At 40.8% G+C, this 27,996-nt stretch overlaps 3 protein-coding genes across 6 annotated transcripts in view; all 3 read left to right on the forward strand.

The window, feature by feature from the left end:
* Nucleotides 1-4,456, forward strand: part of LOC137283579 (uncharacterized) — a 31,451-nt gene extending 26,995 nt beyond the window's left edge. The window contains exons 33-37 of one of the 2 annotated variants that reach the window (XM_067815155.1): nt 479-619; nt 1,110-1,206; nt 2,261-2,382; nt 3,110-3,172; nt 3,766-4,456. In XM_067815155.1, coding sequence (XP_067671256.1) covers nt 479-619; nt 1,110-1,206; nt 2,261-2,382; nt 3,110-3,172; nt 3,766-3,867 — 525 coding nt within the window. In that variant the 3' untranslated portion in view covers nt 3,868-4,456. The remainder of the gene's footprint in view (nt 1-478; nt 620-1,109; nt 1,207-2,260; nt 2,383-3,109; nt 3,173-3,765) is intronic. The other variant, XM_067815156.1, reaches the window with a different exon arrangement.
* A 3,856-nt stretch (nt 4,457-8,312) lies between these two features.
* Nucleotides 8,313-20,423, forward strand: LOC137283570 (phospholipid scramblase 1-like). Of its 3 annotated transcripts, none has more exons than XM_067815141.1 (9): nt 8,313-8,455; nt 12,305-12,396; nt 13,349-13,477; nt 14,162-14,239; nt 14,810-14,949; nt 15,760-15,924; nt 17,364-17,525; nt 17,999-18,102; nt 18,968-20,423. In XM_067815141.1, exons 2-8 carry the CDS (start codon nt 12,327-12,329, stop codon nt 18,059-18,061), a joined length of 807 nt encoding a protein of 268 aa, XP_067671242.1. In that variant the 5' UTR covers nt 8,313-8,455; nt 12,305-12,326; the 3' UTR covers nt 18,062-18,102; nt 18,968-20,423. The 3 variants fall into 3 exon arrangements, with proteins under 3 accessions (XP_067671242.1, XP_067671243.1, XP_067671244.1); XM_067815142.1 differs by lacking the exon at nt 8,313-8,455 and adding an exon at nt 9,110-9,362; XM_067815143.1 differs by lacking the exon at nt 8,313-8,455 and adding an exon at nt 9,408-9,536.
* Nucleotides 20,424-22,385: 1,962 nt separating this feature from the next.
* Nucleotides 22,386-27,941, forward strand: LOC137283761 (phospholipid scramblase 1-like). The gene is made up of 7 exons (XM_067815435.1): nt 22,386-22,588; nt 23,170-23,298; nt 23,828-23,905; nt 24,473-24,612; nt 25,419-25,583; nt 26,812-26,973; nt 27,842-27,941. The coding sequence occupies exons 1-7, from the start codon at nt 22,519-22,521 to the stop codon at nt 27,902-27,904; spliced, it is 807 nt and encodes a 268-aa protein (XP_067671536.1). The 5' UTR covers nt 22,386-22,518; the 3' UTR covers nt 27,905-27,941.
* Nucleotides 27,942-27,996: the final 55 nt, after the last annotated feature.

A 27,996-nucleotide genomic window follows, 5' to 3' on the forward strand; every position in this document is an offset into this window, starting at 1 on the left:
TCAAATCTGTTGTCTCTAAATATGTCATACCTGTGAAGGTTCGGGTTGGAATTGGTTCTTCAACGACCCACGCCTGTCCTATGAGACGACTAACGGGATCAAGTCGCTAGGTTCACTGACTTGGTTCACACAAATCATCGTATCCCAAATGTGTAGATCGACGATGTTGATCACTGGACGTCCTGGTGCGGTCTGATTATGTACTGACCGCCGCCATAGAGCTGGAATATTGCTGGCTGTGGTGTTAAACAACAAACAAACTAAACATCTCTTAGGGTAGAGCTGACGACATATATGTTGCTTTGAGTATGTTATTAATTCATTGGCATCCGAGTACCCAGTGGTTTGATTATTTAATCATGAAACAGGCCAACTTTGTTTTTTGCTCCCATATCCAAGTGAAATGTTCCCCAAAATACTGTTATCGAGACACTGTATCAAACTCACTCACTCATTTAATTCATCCTCGCTGCTCCAGGAGGGCCAATTCACTTGTTATCTCTGCAAGTTGCTAGTGGAGACCCTGGATTCTTACCTGAAGGACAACCACTCAGAGCCCGCCATTAACGCAACGCTCCACAAGATCTGCCTGTCCCTACCTACAGCCTTGCAGATTGAGGTACCAGAATCTTTCTCGCCTTAAAAGTGGGTAAACGCGGCTGAATGTGTGGGTTGTGATGACCAGTGATATTGCAGTTTGCCATTGTTGGTTCACCTGGCCCAGACTCCGTATTTCCAGGAATCCCTAGAAATATTGGAATTGTGGACAACACCTGGAATTTTTGTATTCCGTTTTCGGAAAAGAGTTATGATTAATATGTATGACTCTAAAGAGAAAAATATTTCCGTTTAATTTATAAAAAAAGATTAATTATGAAAATTCATTTTAGTTTTGAAGGGCAAGGGCAGACGAATGCTAACTTTCGGTAACACGCTGATATAGTTCATGTTTCTTACAGCCTCGTAGTGCAGTGTAGGTTTCTGTGATAAAAACCTTTTTCCAATTTTCTTCATTTTATTCGAAAAGGCTTAGGTCATGCGTTTCTCTTGCACACTTAGTTGACTAGTAGATATATGACAAATGTACATGCTATGGACATTGTTTGCAGTGCAAGGTGCTGGCTCCTCTGCTGATGAAGGAACTTGTTAATGGTTTCAATGCTAGCAAGGCGTGCATCAATATCAAGGCCTGTCCCAACAACACGGGTAGGGCATTTTATTAACGCTGGACAAGTCAAATAACCAACCCTTTCGATAATCATAAGAAATTACTCTTAGAACCTGTCCACTGTATTATTTCGAGTAATTCACAAGTATGGGAAATGAATCATAATGAAATGGGGATGACACCAGGTGTTCCAGTAAAGGCCATCATACCCTGACCACCAGTGGCACCTTTCAAAGGTACATAAAGGTAAATCACAGGCCGTGAAGACCTGGTTAGAATAGGTCGTCATGCCTGTCGTAGGAGGCGATTGAGAGAATCGGGCGGTCATACTCATGTCGACACATGTCATCGAAATCCAATTGAGTAGATCGATGCTCATAATGCTAATCACTGGATTGCCTGGTCCAGACTCGATTATATACAGACTTCCGTCATATATCTGGAAGATTGCTGATCGGGGCGTTGAAGAGCAACAACATCTGTTGTACAGAAGGACACTTAAAATAGGGAAAAACACCATACGTCAGTTTTGTCACTGATGCTTCATTGCAATCGTTCAAGAAGGGGTAGCCTAGTGGTTAAAAGAACCAGTTTAGATTCCTCTCATAGATACCGTATTTCTGGCGTCCCCCTCCATAAAATATATGTCTTGTGTCTTATGAAGCATCGCAAAACTAAACTCATGCACTCACTCAATCATAAACAACGTAACAGGGAAGCCTATTTTTCATACATTTCCTTGAAATAGTTACTTTCAGTTATGATAATTTGAATGGAATCCAATAATGCTACATATGTCCCATAGTCCAGGGCTTAGATTTTCGAAGCTCTCTTAGCGCTAGGATAATCGTATGTGCCATACAGTAACATTAACTTACGACTATCTTAGCGCTAAGAGACCTGCGAATATCTAATGCCCTGTTCCAGAAGTGGCGGCCGGGTAGTATAGTGGTTGAAGCCTTCACATGACCCCATATGGGTACAATTATTTGATGTGTATGTGTGGAGTCCATTTCTGGTGTAACCGTGATATTGCTATAATAGTGTTAAATTCGGGGTCAATCTAAACTCACTCACTCATTCCTGTTCCAGAAGAAATCCTGACCCGTCTTGCCCGCAGCCTCACCCATAAAATGAGCATGGTTGGTGGTGTGGAGTGTTCCATCTGCAAGGACCTGATTGGCGCCATCGACTTGGACATCAATGGTGATGAGGTCGGTGTATACTGAGGTGCATGTACGGTGTATATATACTGCCTGGTAATATCATATACCATATTAGGGATAGCGTTATCAATGCGATTATCCAGTTGATAACCTTGGTGTGAAGATGTGATAAATGGGGTCACGTTGGGATCTAGACTCACCCAAGTCATTCAAATCTCACACTGTGCAACTAAAAGTGTCCGCATGTTACGCTGAAGACCCGGTCAAAGCGACGTAAAATCATATTCACTCACTCACTCATTCTGTGCTCGAAATTGCATCATTGGAGTAAGTTTGGGATAAGGATAACTGCATTGATTTTAGGTTTCATAGTATTGATCGTGAAACGTCACGCCGAGGGTACGGCTGGGACTGATTTACCATATGGGTAAAATATGTGAAGCCCATTTCTGGTGATAATGCTGGAATATTGCTAAAAGCAGCGTAAAACTAGACTCACTCACTTGGTGTATTGTGTGTCATGACTCTCCAGTGGGTGATCGTTGCGAACATTACACTCCACTGGAACATATGGGCTAGAAGTCACCTCATCTCGCTGGAATATGGCGCTCACTCTATCACGAGATATAGATAATTTCTTAATACATGCTTATTACTGTGCACTCTATAAATAAACAAGTTTGGACCTGACAATCCAGTGGTTGATATCATGAGCGTCGGTCATAGTAATATACCAACGTTTTCACACCGTTCTAACTATTCCATGTAATTTCAGGCGAAGACCAAGAAGATGTTTGAAGATGTCTGTCACCGTCTGCCCCCACCCACAGATCAGAAGGTGGTTACTCTAGCCAACTGACACTTATCTATATTACACTGATGCCTTTGCTGCAAGAAATAAGGAAACCAGTTTTCAGTTTAGTCTACAAAGAATATGACGCGGAAAGGGAAAGCCTTTTCCTCAACAATGATCTCTCCTTCAGTTAAACATGTCGCCAAGGGGTGATAGATAGCCAAGTGGTTAAAGCGTTCGTTCGTAACGTTGAGGTCGAGTTCGATTCCCCACATGGATACTATGTGCAAAACTCATTTCGGATGTTGCTTGAATATTGTTAAAAGCGACACACAGATATACCAGTCAGCGATGCATAATTATAGAAAATTATAGCAGTTGTTTCTTCTTATATTGTGATATATTTGATATTGTGTCAACTGACTGGTTGGAAGTCAGACTTTAGCCCACACTCGAATGTCCACTAACCACCCCACTTCACACAGCGTATTGTCCCAAATACTCCAAAAGTCAGTGTCACTCATGGTCCACGTGGGCCTACCTAAACAGATGTTTCAAACATTTTAGGTAAAGAATTATAAAAGCGTCCTTGTAATGAATATCTAGTAATTAATTCATTGATGCATTTTATGTTTTAGTGTCTCGACTTTGTGGAGCCCAACTTCCCCAAGATATGGAAGGAGATCGTCGACGGCAAGCTTTCACCCGAGAATGTGTGCAAGACAATCAAGATGTGCTAGGATCACGTCATTGACAATGCCACAGTCGAACATGCTTTGTTTCCAAGGAAAACGTGGCCATGTTCAAATTGGCAGCCATCACACGAATTTTGTAGCGTTTCCTGGCGTTATTAGCACGATTAAAAGTGATTTAGAACTGTATAAATCAGACAATATGAATATTTGTATATACATTATTTTATCACATTTTGATCACACCTGGTATTCTTCTTAATTGCAATCAACAGCCCCGGTTTAAATCTCTATACAAACAAGAGGCAAATAGTTTCACATTAGAATGTACATATACCTATGACTGCTAATACCCATATGTATAGGAACTATTATTAAATAATCATATTTTTTGTATATATCTGAAATTATTTCTTTGATAGGCATTTTAGAAGTTGAAGGGAGGAAGAATGATGAGAGTTTTTGTGGGTATCATAGAGTAAATAATTGTATATCCATAAAAATTGTCATACTTCTTCTGTATTTGAAATATATTGAATTAAGTCTTCTGATGTATGTCGAAATATAGTCTACATTGCTGATTTTTGTAATAATATTTGTAAATACATGATTACTTATAATAAACAGGTGAAGCTGCCGTTGAAGAAAATCCTTTATGAGTAGTTAAGAAGTAATCCAGATAGGCCACACAAAAAAAGCATTCCTAAGAGAACAAGAGCATTACACAGGAGCGCTCCTTAAAGCTCCTGAAACTATTCAAACTATTCACGCAATACAATAGCATTCCACAGGAGCGCTCCTTAAAAGTCACACGCAACCAAAAAATCAAACATAATTAAAACACATTTATCACTTATTCATGACATATAATATACATTGCTGCTTTTAAAAAAAAAAAAACAAAAAAATTATAAGCGTACAATCGCGATTCAAAAGTGCAATATTTTGTACTTGGGCTTACTTCCCCCGAAACGAAGCCCTCGGGAGACCGAACCCAGTCATAGCGGGTGGATATGCACTCAAGTGTAACGACGGCTTCCGATTGGCTGTTTCATTTGCTGATATGCTGAGGGTTCATTGTGTGTACAGAAAGATGACCAGTTTGATGGGCATTATAGTATAGCCAGTCACAGGAAAGTAAGATTCTGCATGGAAACAACTTCTTTATGTGTACTTGATACGTCGTTTCAGTATGGATTCATATACTGTTGTCAAACAAAATCATATACACTAAAAAAAGTCGTTATCCATGAAGAATGTATATAGAGATGTTGGGTTTTGAAAATACATGTTCTCTGAATTTGCGCTCTATCCCATCAAAAATCATGTCAGTAGAGATGGTAAACTACTGCGTGACTGTAATCTGTCATTCGTCCAAGTACAAAGCAGGACTTGAAACTGACAGGAGTTTGCACCAGTTTCCGTCAGATCCAGTCATCCGAAAAAAATGAATGTAGTATGTTTGCAACCCACAGACATAAAAACATGTCATGTGTATCACACGTACCTAATTACATAATGTGGCAGACACGGGACTCGGGTGCACGAGTCATAAAACAATTGTTTTCTTTATGTCGTATAGTCTGATAGGTGTTAAGTTCAAATTGCACGTGGTCAATGATTGAAGCTGTGTATTGCATGTTGTCTTTAGCAGACAGGCAGGCAGACACATAGGTGTGAATAAACCAGACACTGAGCTTTCTCTGTGACAGAGACTGCTTATCACAAGTTTTTTTACGTAACGAGTAGATTATGTACTTGTTTGTGTACACAACCAAGATTAGACTACTGCTCACAACCTCAGACGCTGGGCATGCATACTGTTTCAAGCTCCGCGAACCTATTCACTGCGCATGCGTCACGGGCGCAGCGCAGCACAGCTGTTGAAACCAGTTGAAACCATTCAAACGATGTTCGCCGAACAACCAAGTTACACATTAACCCTTAAAGAACAACTAAACTCTATTTTTGGTACTCTTTTTATCACTGCATATGAAAGACTTCTGGTTAGTCATACACGGAACACCATTCTTTTTTTAAAAAAAGCTGTGGTTGATTAATACCAAACGCTTAAACGTTGCTAAAAAGCCGTCTGCTTCTCTCTCGCCCGCAAACGAAACCGCAGACAAGTTACGTAACTCTGTCACCAGAGCCCTACAGTGACGTTATAGAAGGAACGGTTTTCAGTTAAATGTATCGAACATGTGTAGGAAGCTCGTCATTTTGCTGATTTCTCGACGTCACCAAAGACATGCCGAATTGCTGTGTTGCCGTCAATTGTTCCTTGGGGTCGGGTGATGGTGTCACTATGCACAGATTTCCACCAGACTCAGTAGTTTGTGCTTAAATTGGTTGTTAGTGTGTGCGAAGTGAGCTTTGTGGAAGCCTGTGGTATATACTAAATCAGATGGTTCGCCCCCTACCACGCTTCAGGGATAGAAAATGGAGTTTCATCTACTTTTTAAAATCAAGACTGCTGACCAAACGGATTTTGCATGGATATATCGCTTTCTTCCTCGGAAACGAGGTTGTGGTCGAAGTGACAATATTATCGTAAGTAATATTACATTGACCCCTTATATTGACCGATTCCAAGAGTGAAATTGTTATGTTATAAGCAATATCATGTAAAATCCTAATGTCCATCAGTAAAATACATATTTTACTACCAGTAGAAAGTAATTTTGATCTTGTAAGTCGGTGAAAAACTTAAATAGCATTCATCCTCAGACAGGGCGCTGCCATTTTTGAAAATCGTGAAGTCACGGGCTAAAGTCCGTTAGAATTATTGAGATTATGATTTGTTCTCATCAAATTAGAAAATCAAAACTACTTTTTACTAGTAGTTAAATATACATTTGAATCATGGCCTAAAGGAATGTCATATCTAGACATTTCATAGTTTGCCTTTATGAATCATAATTCGCACGCACGCCCTAGTGTATGTCGTCTGTATCATTACACTTCACGATGAAAACAATGATTCTATTGAAAGCTACGACAACGTAATAAAAACAAAACGCAAATATTAAAATTAAAACAAATTAAAGTTATAGGTGCAATGTCAGGCTATTACCTTGTTCGAGGAATGTATCCATCAATATCCGCAAAAACGAGTGATCTATAATTCATCTGCAGATTTCCCGAGTGATGGGTCTTTTAACAGTCTAATATACGAAAACGTTTCAAGTTTTTCACATTGCTGTACAGTGTCATTGGTAACCCAAGATAGCACACCTGGCAACTACTAGAAAAAGTAATTGCATAATGTGCGTCATTCTTTTAAAAAAGTAATTTAGTTAGCCAATAATGAGCAATCAATGTATTGGCGGTTAATCCTTTGAAAGAATGGTATTGTTTTTACATAGACACAGACACGACAGAGTGTATTCAGTACAGATTAGTAAATGTACATACATAAACAGTACTTTATGACTAATCTCCATTCAAATCCGCATAAAAGTAATTAATCAATCAGCGTGTTATCGGCTAATCCTTTGATCGATCCAGGCACAAGAAATGCCAAATGGGCACCTTTGTCGGGTAATCTAAGTGGCGTTACCACTAATTATACCTGTTATAAATTCAGTAACTGAGCATCAAGCTAATGATGACAAATAACGTGTAGGTTTATACCACCTAACATGGATTACAACCTAGGGACACCAAGTGATTTTGACTGAATCGTCTATGAAAACAAGGTTTGTAACTCGGAAACTAGGCAAGGCAGGAGACAAAACTAAATGATAGTAGATTGTGAGAACATATAGCTTTCAATTTTCACAACAGCTGTCGCGATTTCAGGATTGTACAAACCTGTAAACGAATTCTGCATATACCCTCATATCTATACCCACTATTACGTCACGGAGACGCTGATTGGTTGAAAGTTCGTTTGCGGCTGAGCATTGTGCAACAAAATGAGGAGTGTCACAATGCTACACAATATGCTCAATGCAACAAAATGTGAATCCCACAATGCTCCACTATATGCTCAATGCAACAGAATGTGGAGTGTCACAATGCAACATCCCACAATCCCATAATGCCCAGTACAACAAAGTGTGGAATCCCACAATACAACACAATATGGAAGATCCTAATACTACACAGTATGGTAGATCTCAACACAACGCTTTACTGAAATTCACAATACAACATCATAGACCATATGCCGGCACAACAACATATTACGGGAAAATAACGTTACAATACAATGTGGGAGAACACAATGAAGTATGGAGCGTCGCATAACCGGTGGCCCACGATAATTAAACTGGACAGCTTATATCAATGAATATTTCTCCCAATTGAATATATTAGGCGAACTCGACGGTGTAACAGCATTTACGTCCTCCCAGGGTATATCAGCTGTACATCTGACGCCCACACTGTACGTTCTTGTAAACAAGATAGCATGGGTTATCGCTCTCACTACAACCAGAAACACACCAATTTCGAAAGATACGTTAGCTCTATATTAAGGACACACAGTCAACAAGCAAACTTCCCAGTGTTTACCCGTCACCATAGCAGGTTAACCTGAGCCAGTTCTGTAATTGTAACTCTCTTGGATCTACACGGACAGATCAATACGCTCTCCATATTGTGTCCAGCGGTGGACAGTTGGGTTACGGTAAGTGTCGCAATTATCATTGTCCGACTGTGACCTAGTCTGTACCTAGTACTACCGATGTTTGTTCGTAAGTAGTGACTGGGTTTCCAAGAATAGTCTTACGCCACTTTTAACAATATTAAAGTAACACGGGGAACACCAGAATCGAGTTGACTCATTGTACCAATATACGGAATCGAACTACGGTCTCGGTCTGACCACAGAACCCTAAATCACCTTACTCAAAAACCGCTCCTTGAATGTTACTAAACATAGTGCAAACAACAGGTCATTCACCTGTTTCTACAGTTTAAACTCAGTTTTTAAACTAATAATTAATCCTTTGGCTAAATACTTTAACTGCTATACACACAGAGAGAACGGACGTCCAGTCATCTAAGGTGCTGCAGAAAGCTATGCAGAGTCGCTTCCCTTTGGCGCACCACAATCCTGTGATCGTACCTTGATTTCCTGTTTTCCCCTGATTCTTATTGGTTCAGGTTTAAAGTGGCAAGATAAGAAGCCTTGCATCAGTGTGTGCTGTTCTCATACATCAGAATGACACTCCATAATATAATAATAGGGAAACGCTTCAAAGTTGCGACGTACCCTGAATACATATATCCCTGTCTGTAGTCCGGTACATATACGCAACATACTTGCATGCCTCAATCTTTCACGTAATGGAGAGAGGTCGCTTGGTGAAATTAAGACCTCAATCCGCAGTGATCTAAGAAATCAGCCTTGGGAATTGATCGACCGGAGATCGATCTGTTTACGATCGGTTGTCAAGTATCAGTCAGTAAATATGGTCACAATAACGCCAGGCTTGGGATTATAAATTATGCTAAGTGGAACTGACCCGTGATCACCGGGGAAGGATTATGTCGAGGAACAACGATTAGCCACTCTCTATTGGGTTGTTGTGGTACGTATCTACGAAACGCGCTCTGTGCCTGTTGTGAGTGTGTTCAGTGCATTGACAGTATTATTTGGAACGGCAGCAAGTGAATGGGAGCGTTTCAAATGAGAGGTTACAAATAATCCCATCTTATATAAAGAACGAAAGTGAGAAGGATATGGGGCAGTAAACGTTTCGAAGGTAAGTGCTAAAATGTTTAGCTGAACTTGAACTTGGTTTAAAGTTCACCCATGTGTTGACACATTAGTGCATGAAGATTTGTGATTTAGATTACATGTTATGGAGATAGACAGACGGGACGCCTAAAGAAAGAAGTTTTAGAAGTAGAGGGTAGAGAGAAGGGACAGTGGCGGGAGAGTGGAGGGTGAAGGGGAGAGAGACAGACTGGCACATACGGTTTATCTCGAACACGCTTGTAACGAACTGACGGCTATAACGACCGAGAACAAGCATTAGTTATAACCGTACTTTACTACACGCAGAGAGGAGAGAGACAGGCAGGTGGACATAAGAAAAGAGAGACAGACAGACAGGTAGGTTGAGAGAAGAGAGGAGAGAGACGGGTAGATGGACAGAAGAGAGGAGAGAGACAGGTAGGTGGACAGAAGAGAGGAGAGAGACGGGTAGGTGGACAGAAGAGAGGAGAGAGACAGGTAGGTGGACAGAAGAGATGAGAGAAACACAGTCAGGTTGTTTTCAGTCATTTGACATCAAATGTATCACATATATATCACATATACATAACCTACCACACAGTGTGTGACATCACATAACCTATCAGGACATCAAGTGTATCACACATGATTATAACACTGTTACATATCGTGTGACATCACGTTTCACACATCACATGCTATAACCTACCACACGTTCACAACTTATCTCACATTATATGACATCAACTGTATCACACATGGTGTAACTTATCTCATATTATATGACATCAACTGTATCACACATGGTGTAACTTATCTCATATTATATGACATCAAACGTATCACACATGGTGTAACTTATCTCACATTATATGACATCAACTGTATCACACATGGTGTAACTTATCTCATATTATATGACATCAACCGTATCACACATGGTGTAACTTATCTCACATTATATGACATCAACCGTATCACACATGGTGTAACTTATCTCACATTATATGACATCAACACACATGATGTAACTTATCTCATATTATATGACATCAACTGTTTCACACATGGTGTAACTTATCTCACATTGTATGACATCAACCGTATCACACATGGTGTAACGTATCTCATATTATATGACATCAACCGTATCACACATGGTGTAATGTATCTCACATTGCATGACAATATGTATCACACATGATATCACCCTTTACACCTCGTATGCCATCAACTGTATCACACATCACATGATATAAACCTATCCCACATTGTATGACATCACATTAAATACAGTGTATATACTGCTTCACACATTCTGAAAATAGACCTGACAAATTAGATCACAAAGGGATAATAAATGCTGATAATTTTTTTTCCTATGACGGAAACTGAAAATTCGTGGATTGACTTTGTTTCGGAGGCTTTTTAATTGGCTAAATGGCATGTTTATATTGGCACACTTGGCCCAGCACAGTAACGGCCTGGGTTGTAGGGCTGTTGATACAAAGTGTTTGCTGAACAGTAAACTATATTCTGCCTGGCCACTCGAGTATGGTGTAGTGTTAGGGTCATATATTTGTGTTATAGGTTCCGAAGATTTGGACCTACGAACACTATTGCCTATTGTTATAATGACACGATGAGAGGTGCTGATTTCATTTGTTATATCCATAAAGGTTCTTAAGACCAGCTCGGTGGTTTTGCAGGTTGTCTGCAGGCTGAACGTGTTTTATTTTTCTTCTTTCACTCGCTGACCATGATATCCCGTTTTATATCTCGACTATTGTTTTACAACGAGGTTTACCAACACACTCACGCACGCTTACAAGGGAGGTAACAAGGGGATACTGGACACCTGATTCATTCTTCTCGTCCTTTTCCACTACAGCTGGGCAAAGTGTAGCGCTAGCTCTTTATATATTGCCAATGTCTTGTAATATTCAGAATTGTTTTGCTGATTTGTTTACAGGTTTACTCGTGGTGTATTGAACAGACATGTGACGATGTTATCTCAAAGTAGAATTCGTGACTCATACTTCACTCACAACATTGGTTTACACTACGCGACTGTGTGCCTATAAGGAAATGAAACTGTTACATCCAAAATTAGCTATCCACATTTACAGACACACTTCGTAAACGCACTGTAGATTCAGGCTCATGCCTCTCGCTAGAAATGACTGGAAGCTTATGTCTACGAATGATAACAGCGAACAGTATAGTGTCTTAAGATCACACACAACAACTTGTTTTGGTTCCCGCTAGTTCGCTCAAAATTATCTCACAAAATGCTCGATGCGTATATATTGTGTGCGAGTTTAAGATAATACCGTTTTTTGTGTTTAGAGTTAAATTAAACCTTTCATTTTTTGCCATTTTTCAACAAATATAGTCGTTCAGTTTCGGTTCGAATCCAACTACGTATGGCGCCTATTTCCATTTGGTGATTTTGCCGGAATAAGCGGCGTCAAACATTATTATCGCCCACTATTATCGTTTCCCAATATTGCCTTTAGTTGTAGAGGTCGTTGTAATTTGCATGTTAATGGGTATGACACACTTCCTTGTAATGATTCGAGTATCACATCCTAAATTCATGCACACCCACTCTGGTTGTGTCGTGCCAAATGAAACTGAAACAAACCTGTTTCCTTTCTGTTAAACAGTTAAATACGTTTTATAACATACATACACCAACATGTGAGAGCAAAAATTAATACCGTTCTTTTAATCATCAGTTATTCATGTGTGTTCAGAGTTTTATTGCTCCAGTGTGTTCCTGTTCCTTAGCCCTCAGACTTGAGGAAGAATCATGACAAGTGTGCACCCTGGAGTTTATCCCGGAGGGGGGCAACCGATAGCAGCACAACCCGTGGCCGGAGGTATGTAATTATAGTCACATATAAGTATGTATGGGGTATATGTACTGTCATACAGACAGTATGACGGTTCGATCTCAAGAGATACCCTGTCACCGTCGGCCTCTTAAGATCATCGGTGCAAATGTAAAGAACCAATGAATTATTTTGACTTTAATTTTAATGCATGATATATCGTTTTCCTTATGTTTGTTTGGAACATAAACAATACATTATTGGTGATAAGACGCCAATGAAGCAACAATGTAACTATCTAACAGGAAGTCGGTGGCATTATTAATGAAAACTGTTTGGTTGTTGTTTCACGTCCATTTCAAATATACCAAACAGAATAGAATAGACCAAACATGCCTGTGATAGTGCTGTTCACAACGTCCTTGCCCTTGGTGTACCAGAGAGTGAGTAAGTTCTTCTTGTATCCCGCTTTTTGTAATATGCCAGCAGTATCACGGCGGGAGAACACTACAAAATGAATTTACGCATTTTACTCCAGTAAAGAATCGAAACTGGGTCTTCGGTGTGGTGGGCGAATGCATTAACCACTATGGTAACCACCACCCCCTGTTCACATAGGAGAATACAGTCACCAATTCACTTAGCTTGACAACAATATCGTTGAAGTCGGTTGGTGCAATAATTATAGGTTGGTGGGGTCTGTTCTTCACGCAGTCTACGAAGTCCTTAATATGTTGATTACAGCGTTATGGCTGTTTGAGTGTTTGGTATGGAACCCTAGAAGGGACATTGTCGGGTTGTCAGTCTTGCAAAAATATACAAAAAGTGTCCAAATTTACCAAATTGCAACGATGTGACTACACGACATTTTGGCACGGTATTTTGACACAATATGCTGGTTTCAGCAAAGGCGACAACGCGACATAGCGACAATGTCCCAGCTAGGATTCCATAGCTTGGGCATAACATAGCATGATTTACAAGGAACTTTATGTTGCAGTGCCCCCGCAATCAGGAGCGGTGGGGTGGTCCCAGACTAGTCAGGTGCCCGCAGGGTGTCCTCCCGGTCTTGAGGGTCTCTTAAACATTGACCAGCTGCTCGTCAAACAGAAAGTGGAAGTTTTTGAAGGTACAGATACGATTCCGTTGTGGAAGATATTAGAAGTGAAAAAAATATATATAAATGCATACATACGTGTGTTTCGTGGAGCATTTTTCAAGACTCTGTAGAATAATAATGTCAAAAATCAACCAAAGATTGTAAAATACACTTTTCCTTAAAACAGATCTCTGGGAAGAAAGTTCAGGGTCACGTCAAGAAACCGTTCGTAGCGCTATGAGTTAAGACAGGTCATAAAGTTACGAACGCTATTTGGGTCGGGATCTTGAACGTACGGTGTAGGTAAAGGCTTCGTAACGCTGAAGGATGAAACTATATGCAGCAACTCTAGGGACATAATATATCCATTGCACATCACTCCATGAGGAAACTATATACAGCAACTCTAGGGACATAATATATCCATTGCATATCACTCCATGAGGAAACGTCTATAATAGTATGTTCCTTATTCATTAATTTACACGACAACCAAGAAGCGAAATGTTAGTACGGTGTGACGTGTATTACTATTTGAAATTGTCAGGCTAGCTATTCTCGAAACGTTCGTAGCCATACGAACGTTTAAAGCTCATTCTTAACACATCGGCTACGAGCAAAGTTAAGAATTCTTAGTTCTACGAATCTGTCGAGAATATGGGTCCTGTTAAATTGTGTACAGTGTTGTGTATTTATACATTATTGACTTTTCAGCGATCACTGGATACGAAACAAACAACAAGTATGAAATCCTGAACACTCTAGGACAGAGGTTGTTCATGGCAGTAGAAGGTATGTGTTGGTAGTATTCGCAAGGGTGTTGACAGTAGAAGACATGTTGCTGGTATGTTTAAGACTGTTTGTGTGTTCCTATCACTTGTATCGTATATGCATATTCGATTGCCACAAACCAAATCCGCTCGTCAGACTGAGGACCGGGTTCAATTCTCCGGTTATATTACAGTATGTCCCCCATTCATTTCTGGTGTCCCAGGCTGTTACTGGGATATTGATACTTCCTCCGTCCTATGTTTGACCCGTGAAGGTCCCGTGGTAGAGTAGGCCTTCAGCAACCCATACTTGCCATAAAAGGCGACTATGCTTGTCATAAGAGGCGACTAACGGGATCGGGTGGTCAGGCTCGCTGACTTGGTTGACACATGTCATCGGTTCCCAATTGCGCAGATCGATGCTCATGTTGTTGGTCACTGGATTGTGATTATTTACTCGATTATTTACAGACCGCCGCCATATAGCTGGAATATTGTTGAGTGCGGCGTAAAACTAAACTCACTCACCATCCTATGTTTAGTAAGCATTTCACTCATATATGTAAACTATCACCGTCTTTGTACTCCCCAGACACTTGCTGTTGCACCAGGAACTGTTGTGGAAATACTAGACCATTCGACATCAAGATCCTTGACAGAAACAACAGGGAAGTCATCCACCTCTCTCGTCCCCTCCGGTGTTCGTCATGTTTCTTCCCCTGTTGTCTACAGGTTAGCCTAACCCTTTCAGGTCTTAAGTAACCCTTGCTTGTCGTGAGGGGCGACTACTAGGATCGAGTGGTCAGTCTCGCCGACTTCGTTGACATATTTCATCGTATCCCAGTTGTGCAGATCGATGCTTATGATGTCGATCACTGGATTGTTTGGTCCAGCTCGACTATTTACAAACCAACAACCCAACAAACCAACCAAACTAACCCGTTCAGCACCACGCCTCTTGAAATAGACACCTCTGTAGAAGCAGAATCCATTTGGTATAGGGTGTTCCTATTTTCAGCCATTTTAATGAACAGTGAACTTATGGCATGTTCTGTCTGTAGAGTCAATCTGAACCTCTGACGCTGTAAATGGACACAGTATTCGTGTCTCTCAGGTTATGTCATCAGAACATGATCCGAAAATTGTCATGCGACTTTCAGTATGCCAACTGGCAGCCACGTTATTGTATGATGGGATCAGTTTTAGCCTCGACTTCCATCTCTCCAATGCACTTAGGGCGGATCTTGTTATTTCAAATTACAACATTTGTGCTACCAAGACACATTCAATACGAATGATGTTCCACATCGTTTTACATTTCATCCCGCATCGTTTTATTTACTCCTTAGATTGTTTTGACATTTGCACTCAAACTGGTCATAACCCACCCTTGACCTCTCCTTTAAATTTTTGTTGAAAGTTCGCGTGGGTGGCAGCCATGGCGTGAAGTATCGTCAACTGAATCAATGTTGCTGGGACTGCCACTGTCCTTGGCAGAGTGCGCCTTTAACAAATATGTAGTGTTACCCACTGTTGTTTCAGAAAGTGGAGGTTCAGGCCCCTCTCGGCAACACAATCGGGTACGTGCGGCAGGGTTGCCACCCGTGTTTACCCAAGTACAAGCTGATGGATGAGAATGATGAGACGATTCTCCGTATCGAGGGTCCCTGCTGTCAGTGGAATATATGTGGTGATGTGGAGTTTGATGTAAGTGAATATATTTACATAACGACATATATTTCGATACTGGAGACACGTCGATGTTAATTGTGTTGTATCTATCGCATGTGTTTATTTTCTGGAATTCCTTTAGCCGGACTGGGGCGGTAAAGTGAGGTGAAGTAGGATTTAGCATCGTACTTATAACATTTGGCTCACATGACGACGTGCATGCGTGTGTATGTGTAGCTGCTTTTACTAGCTCAGACTTAAGCTAGTTTATGGCGCTAGCTCACTGAGATACAATTGCGCGGTTTAGCGTGAATACGCCATTCACGCACACGTTATACTGACTCCGGACCAACCAGTCCTTGTTCCACCCATTTATACCGAGCACCAGGTAACCAACAAGTACCATATTTTAACGTCATCCAGTATGACGCGATTGGGGATCGAACCCGTGACCTTCCACTCGCTGGACGGACGCTGTAATCACTACACTACGGAGGCGGTGCCGGGTCGGTGGGGTAGACTTGTGGTTACAGCGTTGACGTGTCCCTAGTCTCTATGCTTTGTAACTGGACTAAAGGCTTCATCGTAACACCGTGATGTCGAAGGAGAACCGTTACAGTGAAGTCGCGTACAGTCCCACCACTTCATAAGCTTATTACATTTCTATGATTTATTGACATATGATTTCCGTGAGTATGTATTCATTTCAGTGAATCATGTGGTGCTATGGTATTTGCAACCATAGCGTTGGCAATGGCTCTGCGACACAGGAGACCAGTTTATCTAATCATATAAGATTATATAAAGGTGGTTTATATAAATTATCGTGAAAGAATGCCTGGTATTGATGTATGGAGCTTTCGAAGTAGATCCTGTGAGAAGACCTCATTTGCATATTTATCGGGTCGTGATAAAAGAGTTTATCGAATTGTTTTAGGATCAATACTGCAAGATGGATATGTCTGTAAATCAAACAGTCGTATAGATTTAGCTCACATGTATATCGGTCACGAGATATAATGGCAGAGCTGAAGAATGCCGAGTCTTCACTCCTATGGGGAACTATTTCTGTCTATGTAAAGGGGAAAGACCTGTGGAATGATCCCATAAAATCAGTAATGACACCGGCTATTCGCGGGACGTGGAAATATGACTTGCCCTAAAGGCTGATTCCGCCATTCCCTCTTATACTTTGGCTTTACAATTAAACTTTCTTCTAGTATTTTGTATTACATGTATCGTCACCATGGGTGATTTTACATTGCTGTATATCTTACTGTATTGCTGTATAGTGATCCCCAAACCTGAATGAGTGAGTTTAGTTTTACGCCTCACTCCAGCTATAGCAATACCCCAGCTATATGGCGGCCACACCTGAATGAGCGATCTATAACATATACATTATTCTATCAAATGTGTATCCCAAGTATTCCGAGTAGTAAATATACAGCACTATCAGTCTACATTTACTTTAGGTGAAGTCCAAAGATGAACGATTCGACGTGGGCAGGATTTCTAAACAATGGTCCGGGTTGGTAAAGGAGCTGTTCACAGACACCGATAACTTCGGTGTGACCTTCCCGATGGACCTCGATGTCAAGATGAAGGCGGTGATGTTAGGCGCCGTCTTCCTTATTGTAAGTACAATATGTTGTCCATGTGATGCTAAAGATACCCGTCCACATGTGTAACTGGGGGTCAGCATTGATGCAAATGTCAGGGAGATACTGAATAAGGAATTATAGATATCAGGAAAGGTATTTTTTAGATAAGCCCCAAATGTGTGTTGAAAAGTTGCCATAGTTTGCATGTAATAATTGCTCATTGATATGTTCCCCACCTGCTTACCCTGCTTGTATTAGGAAAGATATATCGTTAGATATGTCCCAAATTGGTTTGGTCTCAGACATTTTTTGGTATAGTGTGTTCAAAAGTTACCATAGTTTGTATGTTCTGGAACATTTAACTCATGTTCAATTTGAAGATATTCCTTCAAGAGTCTGGTTAAGAATTGCTCATTGAAATGTTCCCCACCTGCTTGCCCAGGTAACAAAGACTTTGTAAGCATATTCATGAATATGTCATTAATTCCCGATTTTATTTATATCAGGATTTTATGTACTTCGAAAACAACAAAGACAGTGTTCGAAAAGAAGCCAACATGGTTCTGTAGATAAATCTTTCACGACGCTTACTCAGGAATGTATAACACAGGTGAGTATCAGTTTCGGCATAAGTAGTTTTTCCAATAGAAAAATAACCGAATTAAGAATCAGGCAAGTAGACATTAGGCTGATGGTTACTGTATCTGTGCGGGGAACTCCATGACAGTTCTGCTGGAGATTCGAATATCACAGTTTACAACACAGACAGAAAACGTCTTCATTATATTGTGAGAATCTGTTGAGAGTGCTATGGGAGAAAACAGTGAAAGAAACAAAAACGTTTGTAGACAAATTTCTGAAAGTTACATTATGTTTGTTTCTCCTCGTATTCTGATCACGAGAAAGCAAATTACCTTTGTATATCATATTATTTCGTTTTCGAAGTGCGCCTTCTCCCAGTCTAGCCATAGTCAGAATAAAACATACCATGGCCTAATGGCCATGACATCCGCCATTAAAACAACCGTCTCACAGTCCCTGAACCGCATTATTTTCCCTTCCACTAAACCCTTTCTGCAATGCAAAATCCCTAAATTAAACAATTCTAGACTTCCTCCGGAACTAGGGTTCTTCAAAATTTAAGTGCAGTTGTTTGTTTCAGCATAAAATACTGAGTAGGTCAATGTCGACGCCATTCAGCTACAGAATCATTCATCTACATCAGTAACGTCGACTACAGCTTGGCCTCTGGAAATAAATTATTTTGATTGAAACACGCTGCTTGTAAGATTGGAGATTCAGAGCTTGAATCTCGGGGAAATCTAGATTTGATATATAAGGTTATCGCAGCATGTGGCCTGACGACACCAACAGACCCCGTTTTAATGAATGGTGATTCCTACCATTTTGTTAGGATATGTCATGTCATATTAACAGAGTTCGTTAAGTAACGCGTAGGGCTTTTTTCCTTTCAGGGTATGGCGACAAACACCGAATGCGTCGAGTCATATTGGTTAGCAAATTCTGTGTTCCAAGCTTCTTGCCAAACCTGACTGCAGCAAATTTATATACATGTATACACTCGACAAGTAACCATTCTGTTATGTGGGCAACGGACACAGTGACCGGCATGTACTTGTTTCTATACTACTCAAAAGATGTAAGAGACCACCCATTCATCATAATATCATATGCACAATATCATCTCAACAACGCGATGTATGTCATGTGTTTGGTGTAATGATAACGTTCATTCTGTTCTCATGGGTTTTTTTAAATGTTGAATTCATATATATCAACATCAATATATAAATCCTTTATAAAGTCAGTAAAATTAAACAATACCACTATACAAGGAGTGCGCAGTAGAACTGGGCCTGGCAATGCGCATGCCAAGATGCAACCACAGCCAGCTGATGGAGTTGCTACTCATGGTGTCGTTGTTCGATTGTTTTAATGGAACAGGTCATAAACGATTTAACTCTGAATAAAACATTTTGCAAACAGAGCACAAAATCAATATTACCGCTGATAAATATTTGAATCAATTTAATTTGAAAAAAGATTGTGATTATGATGCGTTTTTATGTAGAGATATATGAGAGTATTTACACATGTACTCTGAATTTTATATTACCAGTAACTGCGTGTATACATTAATGTCTGCGGTACCTTTAACGGAGGTCCTTTATCAATGGTTGCCTTAAAACCTACTTATATTAATTGTATTCCAGAAGATCTTGGTTTCAGTGCTATGGGATTGAGATAGAGCTTATCTCCCTTTGTCAGCAGTAAATTGAGACGTAAAATTACATTAAAAAGTACACAACTTATGGGTTTCTTTCTGTACAATCCCTGAATATCATATGCCGGCGTTCTATAAACATTGCAAATGGAAACATATGTACAGATATTTACGCGCTACAGAGGGTAACGTTCATCCCATAGCAGATACCGGTCCACTCGCCCCAGTTTTGGCAAGCCTAATCAAGTAACAAACTCAAAGAATGTGTTGAACGTGTCGGCACAGCATCGTCCAATACAGTATTTTGCCACTTTAGTTTTCAGTTTAAACAAATTCCAAAGAAGTATGGGACTGTTTTGTAGCAGGAACCGTAGAGTTGTGTGAACTGTGCAAGTGTTGACATGTTATACATACAGCTAACAAATATGAGTGAGTGAGTTTAGTTTACGCCGCATTCAGCAATATTCCATCTATATGGCGGCGGTCTTTAAATCGTCGAGTCTGGACCAGACAATCCAGTGATTGAAATATCTTCGTCCTGTCAGTTACTTTAACACCAGTGCGGATTCCACATACTGTTTTCCTTTACTTTAGTACTTTTATACATGAATTACGTGTACATAATGAGATTGCCCCCTTTTACCAATATGTTATGGTTTTGGAAATAAAGTGTATAAATAACCCCATATGTATCTGTGCTTTTGTATGTTCGGTACAGAATATTTTCCTTAAAATCAAACCGTTGGAACTCTTATCGAACGAGTGAGTGAGTTTGGTTCATTGTCGGGCCATGGAAAGAGGAACAAGACTCGATCACGACTCAGGTTTATTTGGTTTATTGTCAGGTCATTTGGAAGGAGGAGGAACATTCGATTACGAGTGGGTGAGTGAATGAATCAGTAGTGCATATCGTTTCCATGCCGTAGATGTTTCCAGTTGTTGAATTCTGTATTGGGGTTTTGCGGTGACAGACCGAGGATCACAATTAGGGCGAAAACCACCACCGGAGACTTAGACACGATACAGGGAATACGCCCTGTTATCTCCTAGCTGTGTCAAAACTGTGCCATTCGCCACCTGCATTATTTACTGGTAATGAGTATTCAGGGGTTGTGATAGTTATATCATACAGGAACAGACAGAAAAGTAAAATCGAATTGTAAACTTGAGAATATCGACCGAACTGATTGACAATCATACATGCAGGACGTCTATATAAGCTTTGATACTATTATACAGTGAGTGAGATTAGTTTTACATCGATTTGAGCAATATTCCAGCAATATCACGTCTAAGCACGCCACAACTGGGCGTCATACGTTGCACCCATGTGGGGAATCGAACACGGTCTGTAGGGTGACGAGCGAACGTTTTAACCACTACACTACCCCACCGTCCCTTTAATTATACAGAGTGTCCATTACCTCCGTGGTAGATTTCCGGCTTCCTTCCACGAAGAGTGAAGGAGTAGGGGTGAGACTGGTGTTAGATTGGCAATATTCCAGTAACATCCCCGGAGGACACCACAAATGAACTTCAAATATTGTACCCACGTGGGGTATCGAAACCGGGCGAACCCGAAGTAGTGGAATGTCGTTGCATCCTCGGTCACGTGATGCCACAATGACGTTTATCGTTGTACTTGGCATGCTCCTTCGTCATCAATTATTTAGGAGATAAAACAAGGTGTATGATAAACTGATGTGTTGCATCTTTAGAAGTTGGGCACAAACAAGGAACGAAGCCAGAGAAAATATATATGAGGATCGATTGTTGATAACATAATATGTATGCAAGAAAGTGTATTACCTGCCAAATTTATTTGAAGGACATTTTCACGGGAAAGCTGGCTGCGGAGGCTATAGCAGATGACACACTAAGGGAGGTAACTCTAATTTCTTACCAACAGCAAGACAGGCAATATCAGACTGACAGGGTTTAATACAGGTGTGATTGTAGTTGGTTGAATCGTGCCTGCCCTCAACTGCATCATCGCACAGTTCTGCATTTTGCACTAAACCAGCCTAGTTGCCGCTGCTGTAAGGAATCGAACAGAATAACAATAACAATGACGTGGCACTGCCATCTCCTCTAGGATATGCCCCAATACTATTACCTGAGGGGTGTCTGGAAAACTGGGACTGGTTGATGATAGAAGAGGATCAGTATAAACTGGTATTCATAAGATTCACTCATATCACATTATGCCAGTTTTTTTGTGTTTAGAGTTAAATCAAACCTTTCTTCGCTAATCCCATTTTTCAACAAATATCAGCTGTATCTGTACCATTATATATTGTTTCATTTGGTTAGGTGCCCGCCCAGTCGTTCAGTCGCACGCCAAAGTTTCGGTTCGAATCCCACTACGTATGGGGCCTATTTCCATTTGGTGATTTTGCCGGAATAAGCGGCGTAAAACATTACTCGCCAACTATTATCATCTCACAATATTGTCTTTAGTTGTAGAGGTCGTCGTAATTTGGATGTTAACTCTTACTAAAGGCGTATTTTGGGTATTACACACTTCCTTGTAATGATTCGACTATCACATCCTAAATTCATGCACACCCGGCCCACTGTCGTTGTGTCGTGCCAAATGAAACTGAAACAAACCTGTTTCCTTTCTGGTAAACAGTTAAATACGTTTTATAACATACACACACCAACATGTGAGATCGAAAATTGATATCGTTCTTTTAATCATCAGTTATTCATGTGTGTTCAGAGTTTTATTGCTCCAGTTTGTTTCTGTTCCTTAGCCCTCAGACTTGAGGAAGAATCATGACAAGTGTGCACCCTGGAGTCTATCCCGGAGGGGGGCATCCGATAGCTGCACAACCCGTGGCCGGAGGTATGTAATCGATTTATAGTCACATATAAGTATGTGTGGGGTATATGTACAGTCATACAGACAGTATGACGGTTCGATCTCAAAAGATACCTTGTCACCGTCGGGTCTCTTAAGATCATCAGTGCAAATGTAAAGAACCAATGAATTATTTTGACTTTAATTTTAATGCATGATATATCGTTTTCCTTATTTTTGTTTTGGACATAAACAATACGTTATTGGTGATAAGACGCCAGTGAAGCAACAGTGTAACTATCTAACAGGATTTTTAATGAAAACTGTTTGGTTGTTGTTTCACGTCCATTTCAAATATACCAAACAGAATAGAATAGACCAAACATGCCTGTGATAGTGCTGTTCACAACGTCCTTGCTCTTGGCGTACCAGAGAGTGAGTACGTTTTTCTTTTATGCCGCTTCTTGCAATATGCCAGCAGTATCACGGCCGTTTGTCGCCCGGTATTTTGACACAATATGCTGGTTTCAGCAAAGGTGACAACGCGACATAGGAACAATGTCCCTGCTAGGATTCCATAGATTGGGCATAGCATAGTATGATTTACAAGGAACTTTATGTTGCAGTGCCCCCGCAATCAGGAGCGGTGGGGTGGTCTCAGATTAGTCAGGTGCCCGTAGGGTGTCCTCCCGGTCTTGAGGGTCTCTTAAACATTGACCAGCTGCTCGTCAAACAGAAAGTGGAAGTTTTTGAAGGTATTGTACAGTTATGATTCCGTTGTGGAAGATATTAGACGTGGAAAATATATATATAAATGCATACATACGTGCGTTTCGTGGAGCATTTTTCAAGACTCAATAGAATATTAATGTTAAAAATCAATCAAAGATTTAAAATGTGCATTTTCTTAAAATCAGATGTCTGCGAAGAAAGGGTCACGTCAAGAAACCGTTCGTAGCGCTATGAGTTACGACAGGTCGTAAAGTTACGAACGCTATTTGGGTCGGGATCCTGAACATACTGTGTAGGTAAAGGTTTCGTAACGCTGAGGGATGAAACTATATGTAGCCTGTGACATGTTTGTACGGTGTTACGTGTATTACTATTTGAAATTGTCAGGCTAGCTATTCTCGAAACGTTCGTAGCCATACGAACGTCCTAAGCCCATTCTTAACATATTGGCTACGATTAGTTATGAATTCTTAGGGCTACGAATCTGTCGAGAATATGGGTCCTGTTAAATTGTGTACAGTGTTGTGTATTTATACATTATTGACTTTTCAGCGATCACTGGGTACGAAACAAACAACAAGTATGAAATCCTGAACACTCTAGGACAGAGGTTGTTCATGGCAGTAGAAGGTATGTGTTGGTAGTATTCGCAAGGGTGTTGACAGTAGAAGACATGTTGCTGGTATGTATAAGACTGTCTGTATGTTCCTATCACTTGTATCGTATATGCATATTCGATTGCCACAAACCAGATCCGCTCGTCAGACTGAGGACCGGGTTCAATTCTCCGGTTATATTACAGTACGTCCCCCATTCATTCCTGGTGTTCCCGGCTGTGATATTACTGGGATACTGATACTTTCTCCATCCTATGTTTGACCCGTGAAGGTCCCGGGGTAGAGTAGGTCTTCAGCAACCCATGCTTGCCATAAAAGGCGACAATGTTTGTCATAAGAGGCGACTAACGGGATCGGGTGGTCAGGCTCGCTGACTTGGTTGACACGTCATCGGTTCCCAGTTGCGCAGATCTATTTGTTGGACACTGGATTGTCTGGTCCAGACTCCATTATTTACAGACCACCGCCATATAGCTGGAATATTGTTGAGTGCGGCGTAAAACTAAACTCACTCACTATCCTATGTATAGTAAGCATTTCACTCATATATGTAAACTCTCACCGTCTTTGTACTCCCCAGACACTTGCTGTTGCACCAGGAACTGTTGTGGAAATACTAGACCATTCGATATCAAGATCCTTGACAGAAACAACAGGGAAGTCATCCACCTCTCTCGTCCCCTCCGGTGTTCGTCATGTTTCTTCCCCTGTTGTCTACAGGTTAGCCTATCCCTTTCAGACCAGGTCTTTAGTAACCCTTGCTTGTCGTAAGAGGCGACTAATGGGATCGGGGGGTCAGTCTCGCCGACTTCGTTGACATATTTCATCGTATCCCAGTTATGCAGATCGATACTTATGATGTCGATCACTGGATTGTTTGGTCCAGCTCGACTATTTACAAACCAACAACCCAACAAACCAACCAAACTAACCCGTTCAGCACCACGCCTCTTGCAATAGACACGTCTGTAGAAGCGTTATCCTTTTGGTATAGGGTGTTCCTATTTTCAGCCAGTTTAAAGAACAGTGAACTTATGGAATGTTCGGTTTGTAGAGCCTCTGACGCTGTAAATGGACACAGTATTCGTAACTCTCAGGTTATGTCATCAGGATATGATCAGAAAATTGTCATGCGACTTTCAATATGCCAACTGACAGCCACGTTATTGTATGATGGGATCAGTTTTAGCCTCGACGTTCATCTCTCCAATGAACTTAGGGCGGATCTTGTTATTTCAAATTAGTGCATTTGTGCTACCAAGACACATTCAATTACGAATAATGTTCCACATCGTTTTACATTTCATCCCGCATCGTTTTATTTACTCCTTAGATTGTTTTGGCATTTACACTCAAACTGGTCATAACCCACCCTTGACCTCTCCTTTAAATTTTTGTTGAAAGTTCGCGTGGGTGGCAGCCATGGCGTGAAGTATCGTCAACTGAATCAATGTTGCTGGGACTGCCACTGTCCTTGGCAGAGTGCGCCTTTAACAAATGTGTAGTGTTACCCACTGTTGTTTCAGAAAGTGGAGGTTCAGGCCCCTCTCGGCAACACAATCGGGTACGTGCGGCAGGGTTGCCACCCGTGTTTACCCAAGTACAAGCTGATGGATGAGAATGATGAGACGATTCTCCGTATCGAGGGTCCCTGCTGTCAGTGGAATATATGTGGTGATGTGGAGTTTGATGTAAGTGAATATATTTACATAACGACATATATTTCGATACAGGAGACACGTCGATGTTAATTGTGTTGTATCTATCGCATGTGTTTATTTTCTGGAATTCCTTTAGCCGGACTGGGGCGGTAAAGTGAGGTGAAGTAGGATTTAGCATCGTACTTATAACATTTGGCTCACATGACGACGTGCATGCGTGTGTATGTGTAGCTGCTTTTACTAGCCCAGACTTAAGCTAGTTTATGGCTCTGGCTCACTGAGATACAATTGCGCGGTTTAGCGTGAATACCCCATTCACGCACACGTTATACGGACTCCGGACCAACCAGTCCTTGTTCCACCCATTTAACCAGGTAACCAACAAGTACCATATTTTAACGTCATCCAGTATGACGCGATAGGGGATCGAACCCGTGACCTTCCACTCGCTGGACGGACGCTGTAATCACTACACTACGGAGGCGGTGCCGGGTCGGTGGGGTAGACTTGTGGTTACAGCGTTGACGTGTCCCTAGTCTATATGCTTTGTAACTGGACTAAAGGTTTCATCGTAAAAACGTGATGTTGAAGGAGAACCGTTACAGTGAAGTTATTATTCCGCCAGAAGTGTGTTTATTGTAGAATAAATGTTACAAAAGATCTAACAATAACGCCGACACTTAAGACAAATACATTCCAACAGAATCATGATAAAATTAGGCAATATGGTGTATCTTTATAATTTCTGCTTATTCTTGTTCCTTCACTCCGTTGAACCGGAAGCTGGCAGGGGTAATGGAGGCGAGAACGGTCTGATGTACCTCGAGTGGCGCTTAAAATGTTGAATAAAACATATTTCACGGGAGTAATTATTAAATATGGGGTAGGAAATCGGAGAGCACAACCTAGTGAGGAAATGGGAGTGTACCTTTGATTGTGGCGATATTTTATTTTGACACGAAAAATACTTTTTGAACCGAAGCGAGGGAAGTGCGTTGCCAACCTTTCCTCACTTCGCGCGCATATATGAAGACTGGTCATTTTCTCTACGCTGCACAACCCCACTTGCGCTACTGTTTGCCTGTGCCTGAATGAGTGAGTTTAGTTTTACGCCTCACTCCAGCTATAGCAATACCCCAGCTATATGGCGGCCACACCTGAATGAACGATCTATAACATATACATTATTCGATCAAATGTGTATCCAAAGTATTCCGAGTAGTAAATATACAGCACTATCAATCTACATTTACTTTAGGTGAAGTCCAAAGATGAACGATTCGACGTGGGCAGGATTTCTAAACAATGGTCCGGGTTGGTAAAGGAGCTGTTCACAGACACCGATAACTTCGGTGTGACCTTCCCGATGGACCTCGATGTCAAGATGAAGGCGGTGATGTTAGGCGCCGTCTTCTTTATTGTAAGTACAATATGATGCCTACGTGATGCTAAAGATACCCGTCCTCATGTGTAACTGGGGGTCAGCATTGATGCAAATGCCATTGAGATACTGAATAGGGAATTAAAGATATCAGGAAAGGTATTTTTTTAGATATGCCCAAAGTTGTTGTTTGGTTTAGTGTGTTCAAAGATTGCCATAGTTTGCATGTAATAATTGCTCATTGATATGTTCCCCACCTGCTTACCCTGGTAAGTAGACTCCCACTGAAGGGACGAGATTGAGAGTCATACCACGAGCTTTAGAAGCTCATTTCAAGTTTTGATGCCATAAAACAGTTTTTCCTCATTCTGCTTCAAATTGAAAGGAATAATCCACCCCACAAACCATCCCTTTCACATCCGATGAATAGCCCAGATGTGGCATGTACAATACGTGGTTGCCAACGCTGTCCCTTCTTCTGTTGTGAGTCCTCCTTTAAGACGTCGACTTTTTCACGCTGCATCATAGTTTCTTGGACATCTTTATCGTGTGATAGGTATAAAATGATGAACGACCTTATTGGGTGCTTTGTATTCATTATAGTTTACCGTACTGACATTTACTACAAACTTCCCTATTTTCACTTATTTTGCAATTCATCGTGCTCATTTGGAGACAAACAGAATATCGGATGTATGACGATGGTACATTTCCTGTGTTCCGACCCGAATGCATATATATATACAATTATTGTTTAATTTCAAACACATTTGGACACTGTATTAGTCACTGAAGGCGCTATCTAGTGGGATGCGTGTCACGTAACTAACTGACCAATGTACAATAACAAAGACTTTGTAAGCATAATCATGAATATGTCATTAATTCCCGATTTTATTTGTATCAGGATTTTATGTACTTCGAAAACAACAAAGACAGTGTTCGAAGAGAAGCATGGTTCTGTAGATAAATCTTTCACGACGCTTACTCAGGAATGTATAACACAGGTGAGTATCAGTTTCGGCATAAGTAGTTTTACCAATAGAAAAATAACCGAATTAA

This window comes from Haliotis asinina, chromosome 5, assembly GCF_037392515.1.
Source record: "Haliotis asinina isolate JCU_RB_2024 chromosome 5, JCU_Hal_asi_v2, whole genome shotgun sequence".
Lineage (NCBI taxonomy): Eukaryota > Metazoa > Mollusca > Gastropoda > Lepetellida > Haliotidae > Haliotis > Haliotis asinina.

Coding starts and splice junctions, on each gene's coding strand:
- LOC137283761 (XM_067815435.1), top strand. CDS start 22,519: ATGACAAGTGTGCACCCTGGAGTCTATCCCGGAGGGGGGCATCCGATA. Junction 22,589..23,169: donor TGCACAACCCGTGGCCGGAG/GTATGTAATCGA, acceptor TTTATGTTGCAG/TGCCCCCGCAATCAGGAGCG. Junction 25,584..26,811: donor GTGGTGATGTGGAGTTTGAT/GTAAGTGAATAT, acceptor CATTTACTTTAG/GTGAAGTCCAAAGATGAACG.
- LOC137283570 (XM_067815141.1), top strand. CDS start 12,327: ATGACAAGTGTGCACCCTGGAGTTTATCCCGGAGGGGGGCAACCGATA. Junction 12,397..13,348: donor AGCACAACCCGTGGCCGGAG/GTATGTAATTAT, acceptor TTTATGTTGCAG/TGCCCCCGCAATCAGGAGCG. Junction 14,240..14,809: donor GTTGTTCATGGCAGTAGAAG/GTATGTGTTGGT, acceptor TGTACTCCCCAG/ACACTTGCTGTTGCACCAGG.